Source organism: Gorilla gorilla, chromosome 20 (genome assembly GCF_029281585.2).
Source record: "Gorilla gorilla gorilla isolate KB3781 chromosome 20, NHGRI_mGorGor1-v2.1_pri, whole genome shotgun sequence".
In the NCBI taxonomy this organism is placed as follows: Eukaryota; Metazoa; Chordata; class Mammalia; order Primates; family Hominidae; genus Gorilla; species Gorilla gorilla.
The window spans coordinates 25,976,818-25,996,156 of NC_073244.2; the positions used below are offsets into that span (position 1 = coordinate 25,976,818).

The window sequence follows — 19,339 nt, forward strand, 5'->3', positions numbered from 1 at the left end:
AGCCACCATACCCTGTGCAGCCCTGCCAATTGTAGCCATGGCGAGGGTATTTGGCTGCCGAGGGGCTCCTCGCTCCCTGAGAGGGAAGCTCAGAGACACGGGGATATCTGCAGGGAAAGTAAGTCGGGGGAGGCAACCAAGATTGGCCAGGTGGCTCTGCTGTGGGCTCCTGGCACGAAAGGGTGAAGTCCGTCTGAGTCCACTGACCAATGGTGACGCGCAGCGCCTTCGCGGCGCTTCCTGATTGGCGGGCATGCAGGGTGGGCGGGAGGGAGGAGAAGAGGGGGCGCCCCCTCCCCCCACGGATGCGCTTAAAAGGCGGTGGCGGTGGCGGCAGCTCCCGGCGCCCGGGCTCACCTCGGCCATGAGCAGCGCAGCCGGCCCAGACCCGTCGGAGGCGCCCGAAGAGCGGCATTTCCTCAGGTCAGCTGGGGAGAGGGACGCTGGAGACGGGCATGGCTCGCATGGGGCCAGGAGCAGCCCGTAGGACCGGAGGCAGGGTCATAGCTGGGACAGAATGGGGTCCGGGGACTGGAGACGGGCACAGCCGGGATGGAGGTTCAACGGCAGAGGCATGACCACGGTGGGGAACCGGAGGCAGGGTTATGGCCAAGACGGGCCTGGGAATCCCGGGAATCCGAGACCCTCCTGGCATCTTGCTGGAGACACTAAGCTGCGTCGCTGGGGAAACTGCCTCCGGGGCAGCCCGCCCCTCATGAATGATTCATCAGCAGCGCTGGTCACTTCCCCACCGAACCCCAACCGTGGCCCACCCCCACTCTCCATCTCTCCCAGGGCCTTGGAGCTGCAGCCCCCACTTGCCAACATGGGAAGAGCTGAGCTTAGCTCAAATGCTACCACCTCCCTTGTCCAGAGGAGGAAACGGGCCTGGGGAAGGCAGTCATGGCTAGAGCAGATTTGGAACGCAGGGCCTGTTTGCCAGAGGTTGGTGAGTTTGGGATCTAGAACTGGTGCCGTGGCTGTGACTCTCACCTCATCCTCCTCAGCCTTTGTGACATGGGACCCCAGGCAAGGCTGTTGACCTCACTGTGAACCAGATGCGTCCAACAGCTCCTGCCCACTGCCCACCTAGCAGGGCACGTGTCCCTTCAGCCAATGTCCAGACTCAGTCTAGGGAAGAGTGTTCTAGGAGCTGTGACTTCACCTGGGGGTGAAGGGGTGAGGTGAGGGGGGCCTCAAATGCTAAGTGAGGGGAGTGAGGGGGCTCTCAGGGGTGGGTAGGAGCCAGAACGTAGTGGGGAACCGGCTGACGAGGCTGGAGACACAGAAGGGCCTCTTAGGCATGGTGAGGAGTTTGGAGTTTGAATGTTCCCAGAGCCCTCGGGAGCCATCAGCAGGTTTGGGACCCGGTGATGCAATCTGGTGTTCAAGTTTTCAAAGCCCCCCAGGCTCATGTTGAGTTTTGGGGGCAGGAGGCTGCTGTGTGCAGCCAGGTGATCCCCCGTGGTGGTCTGGTGGGCAGAGGTGTGAGGTGGAGAGAAGCAGGTAGGACTGAGAGCAGGGTGAGTGTGGCATGGCCACCCTGGCCTGAGGTTTCACCTCCCAGAAAGCCCCCTCCTGGAAGCATTTGGCAAGTGTGAGGCCCAGTTCCCTTTGGACCCAGGCCACTTCAGGCCTCCTGGGTCTAACAGGGAAATCCTTGGGACCTTGAAGCTTCTCTCATCTGGGGGCCGAGATTCGGGGTAGCAAAAGGCACCACTGAACACCCCCAGAATCCCACAACAGCAGAAGGGACCTGCCCTGCCTGCCACCCTCCTTCACCAGGCTCCAATTCCCACGCAGCCTCCCACCCCCACCCCACAGCTGCTGCTGTGCCCCACCCCCAGGTTCCTAACCTGGACGACCCTCTGCCCACAGAGCCCCCATTATTCTAATGACCAGTTAGGCAGGAAGAGAATGTTCCAAGTGGCTGCTAGAGGCCAAAGCTTTGGGACAGAAGAAGAGGAATGCATCGCCCTCCCGCCCTCCACTTCCTCCCTGCACCCTCCTGCGGGGGCAGCAGTCAGAGCTGTCACAAGATGGAGGTGGAGGAATGAGCCATGTTCCCAGCCTGCCAGATTCCTCACCCCGAATGCAAACGCACCTTCTCCTATGTGCTTTCCTGGGAGCTGCACTGGCCTGCCCCGGGGGGACTCTGTCTGACTACACCATGAGCTCCTTTTCCTCACCCCGTCCTTCAACTTCATCCTATGTCAGCTGCAGACAGGCTGAGGTTTGAATTTGGCTCTGTTTACTGGGGTGTCCCAGGGCATGTGACTTTCCTGCCCTGAGTCTCTGTCTCCCTCTTTATGTGTGGACCCCCGAAGTGTCCTCTTCACCATGTTCCTCAGTCTGGGATTTGAGGCCCTGCCTGCCCTGTCCCCTTGATCACTCTGCTTCAGCCTCCCTTCTGCCGCTTGAACATACCAGGCTCCTCCCTACCCCAGGGCCTTGGCTTTTGCTATTCTTGCCCCTGCATTACCTGCCACGATGTGCCAGGCCTCCTCCTCCAGGAAGCCCTCGCTGACTCCCATCCCATAGCAGTCCTCCTTCTCCTGCACTCTGCCTACCCGGCCTTATCATGCTGCAAAATTGGCCAGAGGGCAGACATCTCCCACTCAGAGAGTTGAAGGAAAGAGTCTCAGGATTCATCCCCCCAAAACATCCACCATCTGTAGGTCTGGCTCTATGTCTTTGTTCATGTCCTGTGGTTCTGGAGACACCAAGGGGGAAAGACCCAGTTTCCCGACTTGCTTCCTGCATGATCCTGGGCAAGCCACTCAGCTTCTCTGAATCATTAGTTGTTTTTCCAACTTTTCTAGGCCTGGCTCTTTTTATTTATGTTTGTGTTTTTTATTATTATCTTAGAGACAAGGTCTTGTTCTGTCGCCCACGCTACAGTGCAGTGGCGTGATCATAGCTCACTGCAGCCTCCACCTCCCAGATTGAAGTGATCCTCCTGCCTCAGCCTCCTGGGTCACCGGGATTACAGGTGTCCACCACCACGCCCAGCCTAGTCCGACCAATTGTGTAGGTCACCCGAATATTCAGTTTTGCTCCGAGAGGTGGAGACGGACCCCAGTCACTCAGTGAAGTGGATGGCAGAGCTTCACCTCCAGCTAAGTAGCCACATTTTCTGGCAACAAATAACCTTTTTTTTTTTTTTGGAGACGGAGCCTCACTCTGTCACCCGGGCTGGAGTGCAGTGGCACGATCTCGGCTCTCTGCAACCTCTGCCACCTGGGTTCAAGCGATTCTCCAGGTTCAAGCCTTAGCCTCCTGAGTAGCTGGTACTGCAGGCACCCACCACCATGCCTGGCTAATTTTTTGTATTTTTAGTAGAAACAGGGTTTCACCATGTTGGGCAGGCTGGTCTGGAACTCCTGACCTCAAGTGATCCACCCGCCTCATCCTCCTGAAGTGCTGGGATTACGGATGTGAGGTACCACACCCGACCTGGCCACAAATAATCTAATTATGTCACTGCCCCTGAAAATCGGTCACCAAAGGGTCTCATAGCCCCAGGCCCCAAGGCCACCCCGCTGAGTGTGCCATCAAACACTGCAGCCTTAAAAACCCATGGACCCCAGATGCCCCAAGTCCTGTCCATCCCTTTCAGCGTCCTGAAGCTTGTTCAGTGGCTCCCACTGCCTGAAATCAGCCCATCACCCCCATCGAAGTCCTTCATGCTCCATTCCCCTTTCTTGGTTCCCTCCGCCTTGGGAGCTGGGGACGTCTAGGTCCGGTTCCGTGTCCCACGCTTTGGAGCGGTAGAACCAACGCGCGCGGCCAGCGCATCTTCTGCCACCAGAGGGCGCCCGCGCCTCGGGCTTTGGCTCCCACACCGCGGCCCGCCAGGCCTCGATTCAACCCGCGCGTCGCACGGTGAAACTGAGGGCATCCCCAGCTCAAGGCTGCAGACGCTACTCGGGAGTACGGGGTGGGAGGGTGGCTTTGGGACCGGGTTCAGAAGCTTGGCGGAACATTTCTGGCTCCATCTGAGGCTCTGTCTCTGTGTGTCTCTGAGTGTCCCATCCCACTCTGTCCCCAGCACCGCGGAGGCAGCCGCCCTGGAGCGGGAGCTGCTGGAGGATTATCGCTTTGGGCGGCAGCAGCTCGTGGAGCTGTGCGGTCATGCTAGTGCCGTGGCTGTGACCAAGGTACCTGACCCCTGACCCCCAACCCTGACCCCAACCACACGGCCAACTCTCCTGAGCTGCATGACTCCTGTGACCAGGGTGGTTCAGCCCTCAAGAACTCCCTTTTTGCTTGGGCCTACCCCAGCCTGATGGGTAAACTGAGGCCCAGAGAGGCTCATGGCTGGTACAGGCCAGATGGGGACCTGAGACCCCTGGTATCAGAGACTGCCAGGGTGGAGGTTATTGCAGGGACAGTGCCGTGACCCTGGAAGTGCAACCCCTCCTGCACATGTGACCCGCCTGCTTCTGCCACCTCCTGGGTCTTGGGCACCAGGGATATCTGCTCCTGTGATCTGAACACCCCTAAACAACCCCGTTCTGCAGGTGGGGAAACTGAAGCTCAGAGGTGGCGAGGGGCCTGCCCTGGGTCAGAGGGGGATGGAAGCAGAGCTGCAACCCAGGTGTGTCTGGCTCTGGAGTAAACCCCCACACCTCGAGGGGCCAGGAGGATGACACAAGGGTGATAGCAATAATCATACTATGGAGTGCTTAACCGTGCAGCCAGCAGTGCTGGGCGTCAGTTTCCTCTGCAACAGTATAATAAATGGTACTGACGAGTCAGTCTCTAAACGCGAACGCCTCAGAAAACTGTCCCATACAGTCGAGGCTCTAGCGTGACTGCCTCCTCTTCCTCCCCCGCCCTCCTCATCCCCCTCGCCTTTCTCCTCCTTCCTCCTCCTCCTGTCCCCTCCTCTTACCCTCCTCCTCCTTTCTCTCTCCCTCCTCCTCCCCTTCCGCCCCTTTCTTCTCTCTCCTTCCTCCCCCTCCTCCTGTTCTCCTTCCTCCTTCCCACTTACCCTACCTCCTCCCCATCCTCCTCCTCCTCCCCATTCTCTCCCTCCTCACACCTCCTCCTCTTTTTCTTCTTATTACCACGGTATACTTTTTAAAAACTCAATGTTTTTCTTCATGTGGACTTAAATGTTTGTATTTCCAAATGAAATAGATCCCGGGTGAGGCGCCCAAAGGAGAAGGAAAATCAAAACCCCAGAAAGAAACCCAGTAGTCACCACTCGCCTGGCGCTCAGTGGCCAACTGTCTGGTTTTTGCACTGAAAGCCCCTTGTCTGTCCAGAAGCCCCTCAGTCCCAGTCTTGGGTCTTGGGCTCTGGGCCCGGTGTGGCTGGGATCGCAGGCATGTTCATGGCAGGTCAGGACTGCGCTAAGCCTTTGGGGAGGATACTTGAAAGGGGAGTAATCTGCTGTCTGTGTGGTTGGAGCTTAAAGTACAGCTGGGGCTCAGGAGACACCCAGAGTGCCTGTCAGGCAGTGGCACTGTCATCGCATTTGATAAAGGCCAAACTGAGTCTGGGAGAGAAGGGGCTGGGGCCACGCAGGATCAGGGCAGGGCTGGGGCCGAAATGCCTGGAGAGACAGAGTCTGAGAGATACAGAGATGGCCAGAGACAGATGGAGAGAGATAGATAACAGAGAGATACAGAGACAGCCAGAGACAAATGGAGAGAGAGAGACATACAGAGAGAGAGACAAATGGAGAGAGAGAGCCAGAGACATACAGAAAGACAGAGACACTAGAGTCTGAGAGATACAGACAGACACAGAGACAGCCAGAGACAGATGGAGAGAGACAGAGACACAAAGAGAGCCAGAGACATACAGAGAGACAGAGACACAGAGAGTCTGAGAGATACAGACAGACACAGAGACAGCCAGAGATGGAGAGAGACAGAGACAGACAGACAGAGACACAGAGAGTCTGAGAGATACAGAAACAGCCAGAGACAGGTGGGGAGAGAGACATGAAGAGAGCCAGAGACATACAGAGAGACAGAGACACACAGAGAGACAGAGACACGGAGAGTCTGAGAGATACAGAGAGACACAGAGACAGCCAGAGAGAGACAGAGAGGCCCCAGGGCATCGTGGCTAAGGTTGGGCTCCCCTACTCCACAGCCTCCGGGAGGGGCTGAGGTCTGGAAACATGGGCGGGGGCGGGCCCGCGGTGAGAAAGGTGGAAGAATGTCTGCAACTCAGGCGGAGAATAAACAAACCGCACTCCGGGCGACGGGCAGTGGCTGGATGCACGTTTTTCCTGCACCGACCTGGCAGAGCCTGAGACCGGGCCTCTGCATCTCCAGCGGGGAAACTGAGGCCCCAAGAGGCCCAACCCCTCATCCAGAACACCTCACCTCCTGTCCTATCCTGTTGCCTCCAGGCCCAAGCCCCATCCCTTCCCCTACTCCAGGCCTCAGTTTCCTCTCCAGGCAAGGAGAAATCTGGACTGTGCCTGTGCCTTTGCTGTGTCCCCCACCACCAGGCGTTCCCGTTGCCCGCTCTCTCCCGGAAGCAGAGGACGGTGCTGGTCGTGTGCGGCCCGGAGCAGAACGGGGCAGTGGGGCTGGTCTGTGCCCGGCACCTGCGAGTGTTTGTAAGTAGCAAGGACCCCTTCGACCTCCCAAAGTCCCTGCCCCTGCAGAAATCACTGCCTTCTTTTGATAGCTTCCCAGGGGGACATTGACGCAGGGCTGGGTTATAGAATATGCCCAGTGCTTGTCCCAGGCAGGGTCTGGTGCTGGTGACCAGGTCAGGGGAGTCTGGGAGGGCCTCCAGCCCTGACCCCCTCTTCTCCCACCCCCAGGAGTACGAACCCACCATCTTCTACCCCACACGCTCACTGGACCTGCTGCATCGGGACCTGACCACCCAGTGCGAGAAGATGGACATCCCCTTCCTGAGCTACCTGCCCACTGAGGTCAGCGCTGGGCGGCAAGCGAGGGGGACATGGTGTGCAGTGGCCCTGGGGGCCGCCCTGACCCTGCCTGCCTTCCCCAGGTGCAGCTCATTAATGAAGCCTATGGGCTGGTGGTGGACGCCGTGCTGGGCCCCGGCGTGGAGCCGGGCGAGGTCGGGGGCCCCTGCACCCGCGCGCTGGCCACGCTCAAGCTGCTGTCCATCCCCCTCGTGAGCCTGGACATCCCCTCAGGCATGCCGGGCAGAGGGGGGCACATTGGGGCCTGGGGGGCTTGGGTGGAGGCCCCTGTGCCCCGGCTCCTGGTCGCCCCTGCCTGTCTGAACCTCAGTCTCCCCAGCTTGGATGGACCCGCACTTGGCTGAGGCTAAGGGTCACACCCATCCCTCTGATGGGGAAGATCGAGGCTGCCACCCCAGGTGACCCCAGGTCTCCTCCTTCCTCCACCCCAGTGCCCAGCCCACATGCCCTCTGCCCGCCCCTGGCCCAGTCGCCTGGGCAGACGTGAGCTCACTCGGCAAAGGCCGCGCCCGCCCTGGCTGCCGCCCCACGCCTGTTGGAACCATTAGGCGACAGGCAGATGGAACAAACAGCCGCTGGCCAGCCGGACCCTCCGTGGGGGTGGCTGGACTCCGGGGGATGTCCCCTGGCTCTCGGGATCCCAGGGACATCCCAGCAGGTGCCACAGAGCAGGGACACCAAGGGAGGCGGCGTGCTGTCTGATCTGAGTAGGGAGGCTGCAGGCTCAGCCTAGGACAGAGAGGGTGGCTCTGTCAGGTCAGAGGGGATGGTTAGGAACCTCTAGTCTGAGGGTGGTGGCTAGGGTCAGAGAAGGATTAAAGTCTGAGGGAGGATCCAGTGTCTTCTGGTGAGTGGCCCCAGAATCAAGTCAGAGATAGGAGAGAAGGCAAGGCTCCTAGGCTGAAAGTGGAGGCTCATTCAAGAGGTGACGGAGGCTGGGCGCAGGGGTCACACCTGTAATCCCAGCACTTTGGGAGGTCGAGGTGGGCGGGTCACCGGAGGTCAGGAGTTCCAGACCAGCCTGGCCAACATGGCGAAACCCAGTCTCTACAAAATACAAACATTTGCTGGGTGTAGTGGTGCACGCCTGTAGTCCTAGCTACTTCGGAGGCTGAGGCAGGAGAATCGCTTGAACCCGGAGCAGAGGTTGCTGTGAGCTGAGATCGTGCCACTGCACTCCAGCCTGGGCAAAAGAGAGACTGTATCTTAAAAATAAGCAGCCTGGGCGCGATGGCTTACACCCATAATCCTAGCACTTTGGGAGGCTGAGGTGGGCAGATCACAAGGTCAGGAGTTCGAGACCAGCCTGGCCAATATGGTGAAACTCCATCTCTACTAAATATACAAAAATTAGCCAGGCTTGGTGGCGTGTGCCTGTAGTCCCAGCTACTCGGGAGGCTGAGACAGGAGAATTGCTTGAACCCGGGTGGCGGAGGTTGCAGTGAGCCGAGATTGCACCATTGCACTCCAGCCTGGGTCAGACAGAGGCTGGGTCAGATGGAGGAGGGCGATTGAATAGTAGGATAGGAGCAGAAGCAGAAAGTCTGAGTGCAGAAGCTCTGGTCTGATTGGGAGGGAAACACCTCCAAGGACTGGGAGAGACTTGTCTGAGGGCGGAGGCAGAGTTCTAGGGGGCGACAAGCCTCACCAGGACCCATGTGCCAGAGAGAAAAGGCTGGGTCTCATGGGGGAGGGGAAGTGGGGCGTGGGGCAGCAGGACTCTGGTCTGAGGGCAGAGGCTCAATGTTGGAGGGGAGACGAGAGGAGGCAGGGACAGGATGGACTCTAGGCTGAGTGCAGGCCACCCTCCCAGTTCCCAATCCCCGGACCCTCCTCCCTCAGGCTGGGACGCAGAGACCGGCAGCGATTCGGAGGACGGGCTGCGGCCTGACGTGCTGGTGTCTCTCGCGGCGCCCAAGCGCTGCGCCGGCCGCTTCTCCGGGCGCCACCACTTCGTGGCCGGCAGGTTCGTGCCCGATGACGTGCGCCGCAAGTTCGCTCTGCGCCTGCCGGGATACACGGGCACCGACTGCGTCGCGGCACTGTGACCGCCACCCGAGCCCACACCGCAGGGACCCTCGCCAATAAACAGCCCTCCCACCACCGCCGCCTCGCCTCCGCCTCCTTTGTGCACCGGGCCCGCTGCGGGGGTGGGCACACTCGAAGAGGGACTTCACACGGTCCCTGGGTGATCCAAGGCGGGGAGCATGAGAAGGGCGGTGGAGTGGGACTTCCCGCTGGCCTAGAAAACTTCAGCTAGGGCTGGGGGCGGTGGCTCCCGCCTGTCATATCAGCACTTTGGGAGGCTGAGGCTGGAGGATCGCTTAAGGCCAGGAGTTTGGGACCAGCCTGGGCAACATAGCAAGATCCCGACTCTACAAATTAAAAGAAAAAGAAGAAAGAAAACTCGAGCCAGAAGAATGGAGGGTAGATTCAGGGTGGGACTCCCAGACTGCTTGGGGTGGCCTAAAGCCTATAGGATCGAAGTGAGACGCGAGAGAGGACTTCCAACCACCTAAAGCGGGTCCGAGCAGCTTGAGGCTGGATTCCAAGTGACACTTCCCTCAGGCAGCTTGGGATGCAGCTTGGAGGACTGAGTGGGCTCGGGGAGGGAGTTCCAGCAGGCCACGGTGAACCCAGGACAGCCTGAGGACGGAGGCACAGCCAGACGCACCAAGGGGGGCGACCCAGAGGGGTTGCTCGAGCGCCGGTCACCCAGGGCCAGGGGGCGTGGCCTGAATGGGGCGTGGCCAGGGCGGGATCTGCGGTCGCATCCCGCCCCCACTCTCAGTCCCAGCGGCCGCCAGACCCGCCGGAGTTGGACCCGAGCACGCCGCGGAGCCCGGACCCTCCCTCGGACGCTCTGCCCCGGCCATGGCGTCGCTGCTGCCACTGCTCTGTCTCTGTGTCGTCGCTGCGCACCTGGCGGGGGCCCGAGGTGAGGCGCCTCCAGCCCCCGCGCCCAGCCCCTGAGGCTCCCGAAGGTCTGGCAGCCGGCCTTGCGTGAAGCCGCACTCGGGGAGAGAACCCAGGGACCCACGCGCTTCCCCGGGGATTGGGTCCCCTTCACCAGTCGGATCCCCGCGACCACCTGGGGCGCGGAGCGGGCCTCATCCATTCTCTTCCTTGGCTAAGCCAGGAGTGTGGATAAGAACCTAGGGTTCCTCCCGGGGTTTGGACTCTGAATCACCGGCCAGGTCTCCCACCCTGGACCGAAGGGGTCGGAACTGGCCCCTCCCACCTAACTCCCACACACCCACTCACTCCAACCGCTGGAGAAAGAAATGCCCATCCCTGGAACACTCAATGGGGCGGGGGACGGGCCCGCTTCTCAAGTGAGGAGACTGAGGCGCCCAGAAGGAAGGGGCTTATCTGACCTCATCACTCTGCTGGGAGTATCTTGGACAGCTCCTATCCTGGAGAAGCCAGTCTAGATGCCAAGGACTTCCCGGCAGCTCGGACTCTAGTACAGGGATGGAAGATAGACTAAGGCAGGGGCTTCCAGCAGGCCAAGTGGATGAGGGGGAGCCCAGCCTGAGGGCAGAGGCACAGCCAGCTGAACTTGATTGATCTCGCGGCAGCTGAACACAGTGGGAGGGAGACTCTAGCCTAGGGGAACTGGGTGGTACTTGCACTTCCCCAGCCGGGGGGTTAGGGCTAGGTCAGAGAGAGGTACCTGGCTTTGGGAGCCTGGTGGTGGTCATGGGCAGCGCGCTGGAGGAGGGTGTATGGCAGCCCTTGGGGCTAGAGCTGGGTTCTGGCCTCTCAGAGCCTCAGTTTTCCCTCCTGTTAAAATGGGGATCATGGGCCAGGCACGGTGGCTCGCGCCTGTAATCCCAGCACTTTGGGAGGCCGAGGTGGGCGGACTACCTGAGGTCAGGAGTTTGAGACCAACCTGGCCAACATGGTGAAACCCCGTCTCTACTAAAAATATAAAAATCAGCTGGGCCTGGTGGAGCGTGCCTGTAATCCCAGCTACTCAGGAGGCTGAGGCGTGAGAATCACTTGAACCCAGGAGGCAGAGGCTGCAGTGAGCCGAGATCGTGCCACTGCACTCCAGCCTGGGTGACAGAGGGGGATTCCGTCTCAAAAAAAAAAAAAAGGGGGGGGGGATGATCGTGGCTGCACCTTGCCTAAAAGGAGGCTCCCAGCGGTCCCCATCAGTAGCAGCGTGCTTCCTTCTCCCCACTCCTCACCCACAGACGCCACCCCCACCGAGGAGCCAATGGCGACTGCACTGGGCCTGGAAAGACGGTCCGTGTACCCCGGCCAGCCCTCACCAGCCCTGGAGGACTGGGAAGGTGAGTTAGCCTGCCTCGGAGTCCCGTCTCTGCTGCGGGCTTGTTGGGGGTGGGGCTTGGGCTACTGGGGTCGTGTGAGGAGAGGGCACACACTGGACGAAGGGCCCGCCGCCGTCATGGTCCCCGGACATGACAGCCCCTGGAGGTGATGCCCCAAGTTCAAGATCTAAGTGAGAGGCCGGTCAGACAGAGGCAAGAGCTCACCGCACCGGGATGGACCAGGTCAGGACCTGGGCGGCAGAACTGGGGTCGCGGGGAACCCAGTCTGCCCTGCACCTGTTTCAGGCCGCTGGCTCGGGTCGTGGGCGCGCTCGGCTAGCCGGTGCCCACCGGGGGAGGGGGCTGAGACAGCAAGTAAGGCCTTTGCACGCACGCATGGGGGCCTACAGGCCGCCGCCCTGGTCCCAGCGCGTGCGGTGCCCGCAGAGGCCAGCGAGTGGACGTCCTGGTTCAACGTGGACCACCCCGGAGGCGACGGCGACTTCGAGAGCCTGGCTGCCATCCGCTTCTACTACGGGCCAGCGCGCGTGTGCCCGCGACCGCTGGCGCTGGAAGCGCGCACCACGGACTGGGCCCTGCCGTCCGCCGTCGGCGAGCGCGTGCACTTGAACCCTACGCGCGGCTTCTGGTGCCTCAACCGCGAGCAACCGCGTGGCCGCCGCTGCTCCAACTACCACGTGCGCTTCCGCTGCCCACTAGGTGAGGGCGGGGCTGGATGACGGGGGCGGGGCTTGGAATGGGCGGGGCTGGCAAGCGCCGGGAAGCGTCGTGGGTGGGTGGGGCTGGGAGGGGCAGGACCGTGTGGGTGCGGGCGTGGCTGGGAAGAGCCGGGGGACCCTTAGGCGTAGGACGACGTCAGGGGGCGGGGCCAGGCAGGGCGGGGCTTTTGAAGAGAGGCGCTGGGAACAGCGCGGGGCCCAGGTGCACCGTCAGGAGGCCCAGCGGGTCAGGACCCATGTCCGGCCCCCTGGAACGCATCTCCCTCCCGCTGCCCTCATTTGAGCATCTGTAAGAGCTCAGTTCTGTGGCGTGTCTTGAGTCCAAATGTGTGCAGGATGCAGGGAGAAGAGCAGGACTGATCCCCGGGACCTTATGCGGGGGTGGGGAGGTGGGTCGGTACCTAAACTATGTCTTCGACAGGCGCGCCTAGGGGAGCATGGGTGGGGGCGATGGCAGATCTGCTCTCTGGAGTGTCCGCCCTAGGATGCACATATGTGAGGGGGTTGGGGAAGAAGGGTCCTTTAGTCCCAGGTTACCCGGAGGCGCAGTTCCTGGGGAGGGCGGCCACCTGATCTCCGTCCCTGCCTTCCGCAGAAGCCTCGTGGGGCGCGTGGGGCCCGTGGGGTCCCTGCTCGGGGAGCTGTGGGCCAGGCCGTCGCTTGCGCCGCCGCCACTGCCCAAGCCCCGCTGGGGATGCGTGTCCCGGGCGTCCTCTGGAGGCGCAGAAGTGCGTGCGGCCTCGGTGTCCAGGTAGGAGGGGCGGGGTCTGGAGGCGGGGACCTGTACAGAGGGGAAGAAGGGGAGGTTAGGGGCTGAGCCTGGGAGAGAGGGTGGAGTTAGAGGCGGTGCCTGGATGTAGACAGGCAGTGCTTCTCCTGAGCGATGCCTAGAGGGGAGGAGCTAGTTGGGGGCGGGGACGGGGCTGTGAAGGGCGGGGCCTGGTGCAGGGGCGGAGCCTGGAGGACCCAAACTCTGGAGCCAGGTGGAGACCGGCCCTTCCTTCCCTCCTGGGCCCAAGGAGCACTGGTAACTATGCACATCTGGACAGGTGGATGCCAGGGGGCTCTTGTGCAGGCAGACATGGGCAGATAGGAGGGGGTGCTTCCCCTGTGTGCATTCCAGACTGTACAGATGTCTTCGTGGGGAAACAGAAGTCAGTTCATGCACTCAGGGTGCACACGTGCATGGCATTTGCAGCCCCCCCCCCGTCCCCCACGCCCACACAGACACCCGCTCACAGCCTGGCAGACATGATGCCTAGGCCCTCCCAGGGCCAGACACCAGGCAAGCCAGGAGGAGACTGGAAATTCCGCTAGCGCCTGGGCTCCACAAACACGGCCTGGAGGCTGCTCCGGGGAGCCCGTCACAGGGTGGGGGCACATGGTGGCCAATGGGGCGTTGGGGTCCCCACCCCATCGCGCCTGGCTCTGCCCTCCCGGTGCCTGTGCCCTGAAGTTTCCAGTGGAATTTTCCATTTTATGGAGAAACCGCAGGATTGGGAAGGGGGGCAGTTGTTCTCAGCCCAAGATCCAGCCCCTTACTGGGCCCCCAGCCCCTGTCCAGACATTTTCTCTTCTGCTGGAAAGGGCAGTGCCATATTTTGAGACTTACCTCTCCTGTCCCCTCCTATAGGACCTCTTCCCTACGTCTCTGGATCCCAGTTCCTACGCCCTGGCCCAGCCCTGACCACTCAGCCCATCTCCCCTTCACACTAGGGAGTGCTCCAAGCAGGGCCATGCTGAGGCCTCTGAGAGGCACCCTATGGGGGGGCCCCAGGCATATTTGTTGAGTGACTGATTGAATGGAAAGCCCTCCTCAGGAGGGAGTGTGAAGGTTTCTCTGTCCTGCTTCCTCTCCATATCCCCCCAGGGTGCAGCCTTGACACCTGTGAATGCCCACGCCACATCCTCCTGGGCTCGGTGGTCACCCCATCTGGGCAACCATTGCTAGGAGCCAGGGTCTCTCTGCGAGACCAGCCTGGCACTGTGGCCACCAGCGATGCTCACGGAACCTTCCGGGTGCCTGGTGTCTGTGCTGACAGCCGTGCCAACATCAGGGCCCAGATGGATGGCTTCTCTGCAGGGGAGGCCCAGGCCCAGGCCAACGGATCCATCTCTGTGGTCACCATCATCCTTGATAAGTTGGGTAAGCACCCTTGCAACATGGGGCATGAAGGGGCTGAGGATCTGGGGAGGAAGTTCTAGCACTCGAAGTCAAGAGAGGAAGAAATGAGATGTGACACAGTCATTGGCGAAGGCGCAGAGTGAGTCAGCATTTCTGGGAGAAAGGAGAGGATGGGGACGTTGCTGCTAGGAAGGGTGGGTGGAAGAAGCTCTGATCTTTACCACCTTTGACCCCAGAGAAGCCGTACCTGGTGAAACACCCTGAGTCCCGAGTGCGAGAAGCTGGCCAGAATGTGACCTTCTGCTGCAAAGCCTCCGGGACCCCCATGCCCAAGAAATACTCCTGGTGAGCGCCCGCCCCCGGCTCAGGGGCATCTTCTGCGGCTTTGGGGTTAGATTCAATTTCATGTTGTTATGTGGTTTCCCATCTGGAGAGTGGGGAAAGTGTTAACGGGGAATGAATTGGGTGGGAGAGGGAATACCAAGGAGGCTGAATGGGGCCAGTCTCGCTGGGGAGGAGGCTGACTTTGGCAAAACCTCTCTGCAGCTCCCCAGCCTGCAGACTGGGGGCGACACAGCCCTTCCCACTGAGTCCTATGGTGTCGCTCACCTGCCATCCAGGTTCCACAATGGGACCCTGCTGGACAGGCAAGCTCATGGGTACGGGGCCCACCTGGAGCTCCGGGGACTGCGCCCAGACCAGGCTGGCATCTACCACTGCAAGGCATGGAATGAGGCGGGTGCCGTGCGCTCGGGCACTGCCCGGCTCACTGTACTTGGTGAGTGTCCTTGGCCACAGCCCCGAGCAAGCCTTTACCCAAACGGAACCCGGACTGTAGCTAAGCTCAACCCCAAATGGAGCCCCCACTTCAGACTGATCCAATCCTAGGCCTCCACTGAGCCCCCATACCACTCTGAGCGCCAACCTTCAGTCCTTACCCTGGGCAGACCCCTGTCCCTTAGGTGGAGTCCTTGACTGCAGACAGAGTCCCCAGCCTTGGCCTGCATGAAGTCCTCCTCCCTGCCCTGACCTGCATGTTTTCTTTGTCCCCAGCCCCAGGCCAGCCAGCCTGTGACCCCCGGCCCCGAGAGTACCTGATCAAGCTCCCTGAGGACTGTGGTCAGCCAGGTAGTGGCCCTGCCTACCTGGATGTGGGCCTCTGTCCCGACACCCGCTGCCCCAGCCTGGCAGGCTCCAGCCCCCGCTGCGGGGACGCCAGCTCCCGCTGCTGCTCTGTGCGCCGTCTGGAGAGAAGGGAGATTCACTGCCCTGGCTACGTCCTCCCAGTGAAGGTGGTGGCAGAGTGTGGCTGCCAGAAGTGTCTGCCCCCTCGGGGGCTGGTCCGGGGCCGTATTGTGGCTGCTGACTCCGGGGAGCCGCTACGCTTCGCCAGGATTCTGCTGGGCCGGGAGCCCATCGGCTTCACCGCCTACCAGGGCGACTTTACCATTGAGGTGCCGCCCTCCACCCAGCGGCTGGTGGTGACTTTTGTGGACCCCAGCGGTGAGTTCATGGACGCTGTACGGGTCTTGCCTTTTGATCCTCGAGGTGCCGGCGTGTACCACGAGGTCAAGGCCATGCGGAAGAAAGCCCCGGTCATTTTACATGCCAGCCAGAGCAACACGATCCCCCTGGGCGAGCTGGAAGATGAGGCGCCCCTGGGCGAGCTGGTCCTGCCTTCTGGCGCTTTCCGCAGAGCCGACGGCAAACCCTACTCGGGGCCTGTGGAGGCCCGGGTGACGTTCGTGGACCCCCGAGACCTCACCTCGGCGGCGTCTGCCCCCAGTGACCTGCGCTTCGTGGACAGCGACGGCGAGCTGGCTCCACTGCGCACCTACGGCATGTTCTCCGTGGACCTCCGTGCGCCCGGCTCGGCGGAGCAGCTGCAGGTGGGGCCGGTGGCCGTGCGGGTGGCCGCCAGCCAGATCCACATGCCGGGCCACGTGGAGGCCCTCAAGCTGTGGTCGCTGAACCCCGAGACCGGCTTGTGGGAGGAGGAGAGCGGCTTCCGGCGCGAGGGGTCCTCGGGCCCCCGGGTGCGCCGGGAGGAGCGCGTCTTCTTGGTGGGCAACGTGGAGATCCGGGAGCGGCGCCTGTTCAATCTGGACGTGCCTGAGCGCCGCCGCTGCTTCGTGAAGGTGCGCGCCTACGCCAACGACAAGTTCACCCCCAGCGAGCAGGTGGAGGGCGTGGTGGTCACGCTGGTCAATCTGGAGCCCGCCCCCGGCTTCTCCGTCAACCCCCGTGCCTGGGGCCGCTTTGACAGCGCGGTCACCGGCCCCAATGGCGCCTGCCTCCCGGCCTTCTGCGACGCCGACCGGCCAGACGCCTACACCGCCCTGGTCACCGCCACCCTGGGCGGCGAGGAGCTGGAGCCGGCCCCTTCCTTGCCCCGCCCACTCCCGGCCACCGTGGGCGTCACCCAGCCCTACCTGGACAGGCTGGGGTACCGTCGGACGGACCACGACGATCCCGCCTTCAAGCGTAACGGCTTCCGCATCAACCTCGCCAAGCCCAGGCCAGGTGACCCCGCCGAGGCCAATGGGCCTGTGTACCCATGGCGCAGCCTGCGGGAATGCCAGGGGGCCCCGGTGACTGCCAGCCACTTCCGCTTCGCCAGGGTGGAGGCGGACAAGTACGAGTACAACGTGGTCCCCTTCCGAGAGGGCACACCCGCCTCCTGGACTGGCGATCTCCTGGCCTGGTGGCCCAACCCGCAGGAGTTCCGGGCCTGCTTCCTCAAGGTGAAGATCCAGGGTCCCCAGGAGTATATGGTCCGCTCCCACAACGCAGGGGGCAGCCACCCACGCACCCGCGGCCAGCTCTACGGACTTCGGGATGCCCGGAGCGTGCGAGACCCCGAGCGTCCGGGCACCTCGGCAGCCTGTGTGGAGTTCAAGTGCAGCGGGATGCTGTTCGACCAGCGGCAGGTGGACAGGACGCTGGTGACCATTATGCCCCAGGGCAGCTGCCGGCGCGTGGCCGTCAACGGGCTCCTTCGGGATTACCTGACCCGGCACCCCCCACTGGTGCCCGCGGAGGACCCAGCTGCCTTCTCCATGCTGGCCCCCCTAGACCCTCTGGGCCACAACTATGGCGTCTACACTGTCACTGACCAGAGCCCACGGCTGGCCAAGGAGATCGCCATTGGCCGCTGCTTTGATGGTTCCTCTGACGGCTTCTCAAGAGAGATGAAGGCTGATGCCGGCACAGCCGTCACCTTCCAGTGCCGGGAGCCACCGGCCGGACGACCCAGCCTCTTCCAGAGGCTGCTGGAGTCCCCGGCGACAGCACTTGGTGACATCCGCAGGGAGATGAGCGAGGTGGCGCAGGCACAGGCCCGGGCCTCAGGTCCCCTCCGCACCCGCCGGGGTAGGGTCCGGCAGTGACCTGGGCAGGGGCCTCGCTTTCCCACCTCCCTCCAGACTCCTTTGACCCCAGGAAGTTTTGCCCCTCCTTCTTCTCCAGACAGCCCCCTCCCCAGGTATCTGGGCCCCCTTTCCTCCCACTTTCCAGAACTCAGAGTCAGACAAGAACCCAGAGCATCCAATGGTAGAAACACCAGGAAGACAATTGTTGCTGTGTGGTATGGAATGGAGTTTGCTGTGACTCTGGGGCCAGCACCCAGGGGACGACGTTCAACCCTAGCCTGAAGGGACCCGCTCCCAGCTCAGAAGCCGTCTCTGACTTCTCGTGCGTATTTTGACCCTGATTTCAATCTTCTACCCTTGGGAGTTCTGACGTTTGGCACAAAGTCCCCTCTGCCTGTTTGGAGCTCAGTGCTAGACCAGGTCCCCTGCCCCAAGCTTTGTTTTTGGGGTTATTTATTGAAACAAAGCGTGGGGAGCTGGTTGTGGGTGCGAGTGGGGGTGCGGGGTCCAGGCTGGGCCCAGTGAAAAGGAGGAAGGGGTTCCCATGCGGGGGAGGCTCTGGGGCTGAGGGGAACAATTCTCACGTGTTTGGTGCTTAGAGACCTGCCCGGGGCGTTGGGGTGGATGTTCCTGCCCTCCGGGGGCTCAATTAAAAATGCTTTATTTCCAACTCATGGTGTCAGGCTCTAGGGAGGAAGGATAGAGGCTGGGGCTGCCCGGCCCAGATACACCTTTGCAGGCAGAAACACGCGGAGGCACACGTGGGTGCCGGGGGCAAGAAGCACGGGCGGCCATGACCGCTGAACACAGTAGCGGCCTGCTGCTCTGGCCTGGCCTCCTTGGCTGTGCCTGGCCGTATGCCCCGGGGCTACAGCAGGCAGCGAGGGGCCCTGGCAGGGGAGCCTCTGGGGCAGGCAACAGCGAGCCAGGCCACCCTGGACCTCCTCAGTCGAGTCCACAGCAGCCCCACCCTGGGCCCCACCCACGTGAACCCCGGCCACACCTCGGTCATGTGGCGACGGGGCTGCCCGAGGCCAGGGCTTTCTGACCTTGCCAGGACCCTGGGTCTGGAGGCGGCAGAATCATGGCTGGCTGGCGGTCTGTGTGCACGTGTGTCCTCCTGGCGCTCCACGGGGCTGGCGCTGTCCTGACCACACCCCCACTGTCCAGACAGAAAAACTGAAGTCCTGGGGTCTGGCATGAATCCCAGCAGGTTTGAGCCCCCTATAGCTCTAGGTGTGTGATTCCCCAGGGTCTGGGGATGAAGGCATCAATGTGGCAAGACTGGAGTGGCCTCCAGGGCACCTGGGATGGGAGACTTGTCCCTGGCTGACACCCCCTAGGGAGTGGGGGTATGGAGCGTCCCTTAGCTTAGGGGGCAACCACCCACTTCCTCTTCAATCTCCCACCCATTCACTGGCTCCCCTCCGCAGACCCCCGATCTCATCGTTCACCCATCCAGCATTCAGAGGCGTGAGCTCTGCACTAGCAACTTCAGGGGACCTGAGAGAGCCTATCTCTCTAGGGGGAGACAGGCTCACACGTGCAGACCCCAACATGCCCTGGGGCCAGTGCTCCACCCAGAGGGTCCCTGGCTCTTGTCCACTGGCCACATCCCCCCTTCGGCTGAGGTCTTGGCAAATCCAAACCTCCGCAGCTCTCACCCTTTCAGTCAGGGAAACACTTCCTTTGCCCTAGGGTGGACTTGGGGGCCTGGAGGCATGGGAGAAGCCCAAAATGCGAGGCATCACCCCTGGTCTCTGAAGGTGGGCCCTAAGGGCTCTGCTGGAGTTTGGGTTTGGGCAGCCCCAGACATCGGCACCCCAGCCTCACCCTCGATAGGCTGTGACAGGCAAGAGAGGCGAGATGCTTTGAGGTCCGTGGGGGAGCTGGCA

The 19,339-nt window shown here is 61.8% G+C and overlaps 2 protein-coding genes across 4 annotated transcripts; both read left to right on the forward strand.

Annotated features, from left to right (window-relative positions):
- Positions 1-271: 271 nt before the first annotated feature.
- On the forward strand, positions 272-9,032 carry YJEFN3 (YjeF N-terminal domain containing 3). Of its 3 annotated transcripts, XM_004060376.4 has the most exons (7): positions 272-423; positions 796-945; positions 4,052-4,160; positions 6,476-6,586; positions 6,797-6,910; positions 6,991-7,141; positions 8,771-9,032. In XM_004060376.4, exons 1-7 carry the CDS (start codon positions 365-367, stop codon positions 8,974-8,976), a joined length of 900 nt encoding a protein of 299 aa, XP_004060424.1. In that variant the 5' UTR covers positions 272-364; the 3' UTR covers positions 8,977-9,032. The 3 variants fall into 3 exon arrangements, with proteins under 3 accessions (XP_004060424.1, XP_004060423.1, XP_063557225.1); XM_004060375.3 differs by lacking the exon at positions 796-945 and having other exon boundaries at positions 284-423; XM_063701155.1 differs by lacking the exons at positions 272-423; positions 796-945 and adding an exon at positions 969-1,184.
- Positions 9,033-9,692: 660 nt separating this feature from the next.
- On the forward strand, positions 9,693-18,114 carry CILP2 (cartilage intermediate layer protein 2). The gene is made up of 8 exons (XM_004060378.4): positions 9,693-9,866; positions 11,131-11,229; positions 11,656-11,928; positions 12,544-12,699; positions 13,819-14,094; positions 14,310-14,418; positions 14,694-14,851; positions 15,127-18,114. Exons 1-8 carry the CDS (start codon positions 9,803-9,805, stop codon positions 17,460-17,462), a joined length of 3,471 nt encoding a protein of 1,156 aa, XP_004060426.1. The 5' UTR covers positions 9,693-9,802; the 3' UTR covers positions 17,463-18,114.
- The last annotated feature ends 1,225 nt before the right edge of the window (positions 18,115-19,339 follow it).

What these genes read in the sequence shown, in the direction of transcription:
- CILP2 (XM_004060378.4), top strand. Translation starts at nt 9,803, where the DNA reads ATGGCGTCGCTGCTGCCACTGCTCTGTCTCTGTGTCGTCGCTGCGCAC. An exon ending in GCGCTTCCGCTGCCCACTAG is followed by an intron (nt 11,929 to 12,543) that starts GTGAGGGCGGGG and finishes TGCCTTCCGCAG; the next exon opens with AAGCCTCGTGGGGCGCGTGG. An exon ending in ATGCCCAAGAAATACTCCTG is followed by an intron (nt 14,419 to 14,693) that starts GTGAGCGCCCGC and finishes CCTGCCATCCAG; the next exon opens with GTTCCACAATGGGACCCTGC.
- YJEFN3 (XM_004060376.4), top strand. Translation starts at nt 365, where the DNA reads ATGAGCAGCGCAGCCGGCCCAGACCCGTCGGAGGCGCCCGAAGAGCGG. An exon ending in GCAGGGCCTGTTTGCCAGAG is followed by an intron (nt 946 to 4,051) that starts GTTGGTGAGTTT and finishes CTCTGTCCCCAG; the next exon opens with CACCGCGGAGGCAGCCGCCC. An exon ending in CCCGGCACCTGCGAGTGTTT is followed by an intron (nt 6,587 to 6,796) that starts GTAAGTAGCAAG and finishes TCCCACCCCCAG; the next exon opens with GAGTACGAACCCACCATCTT.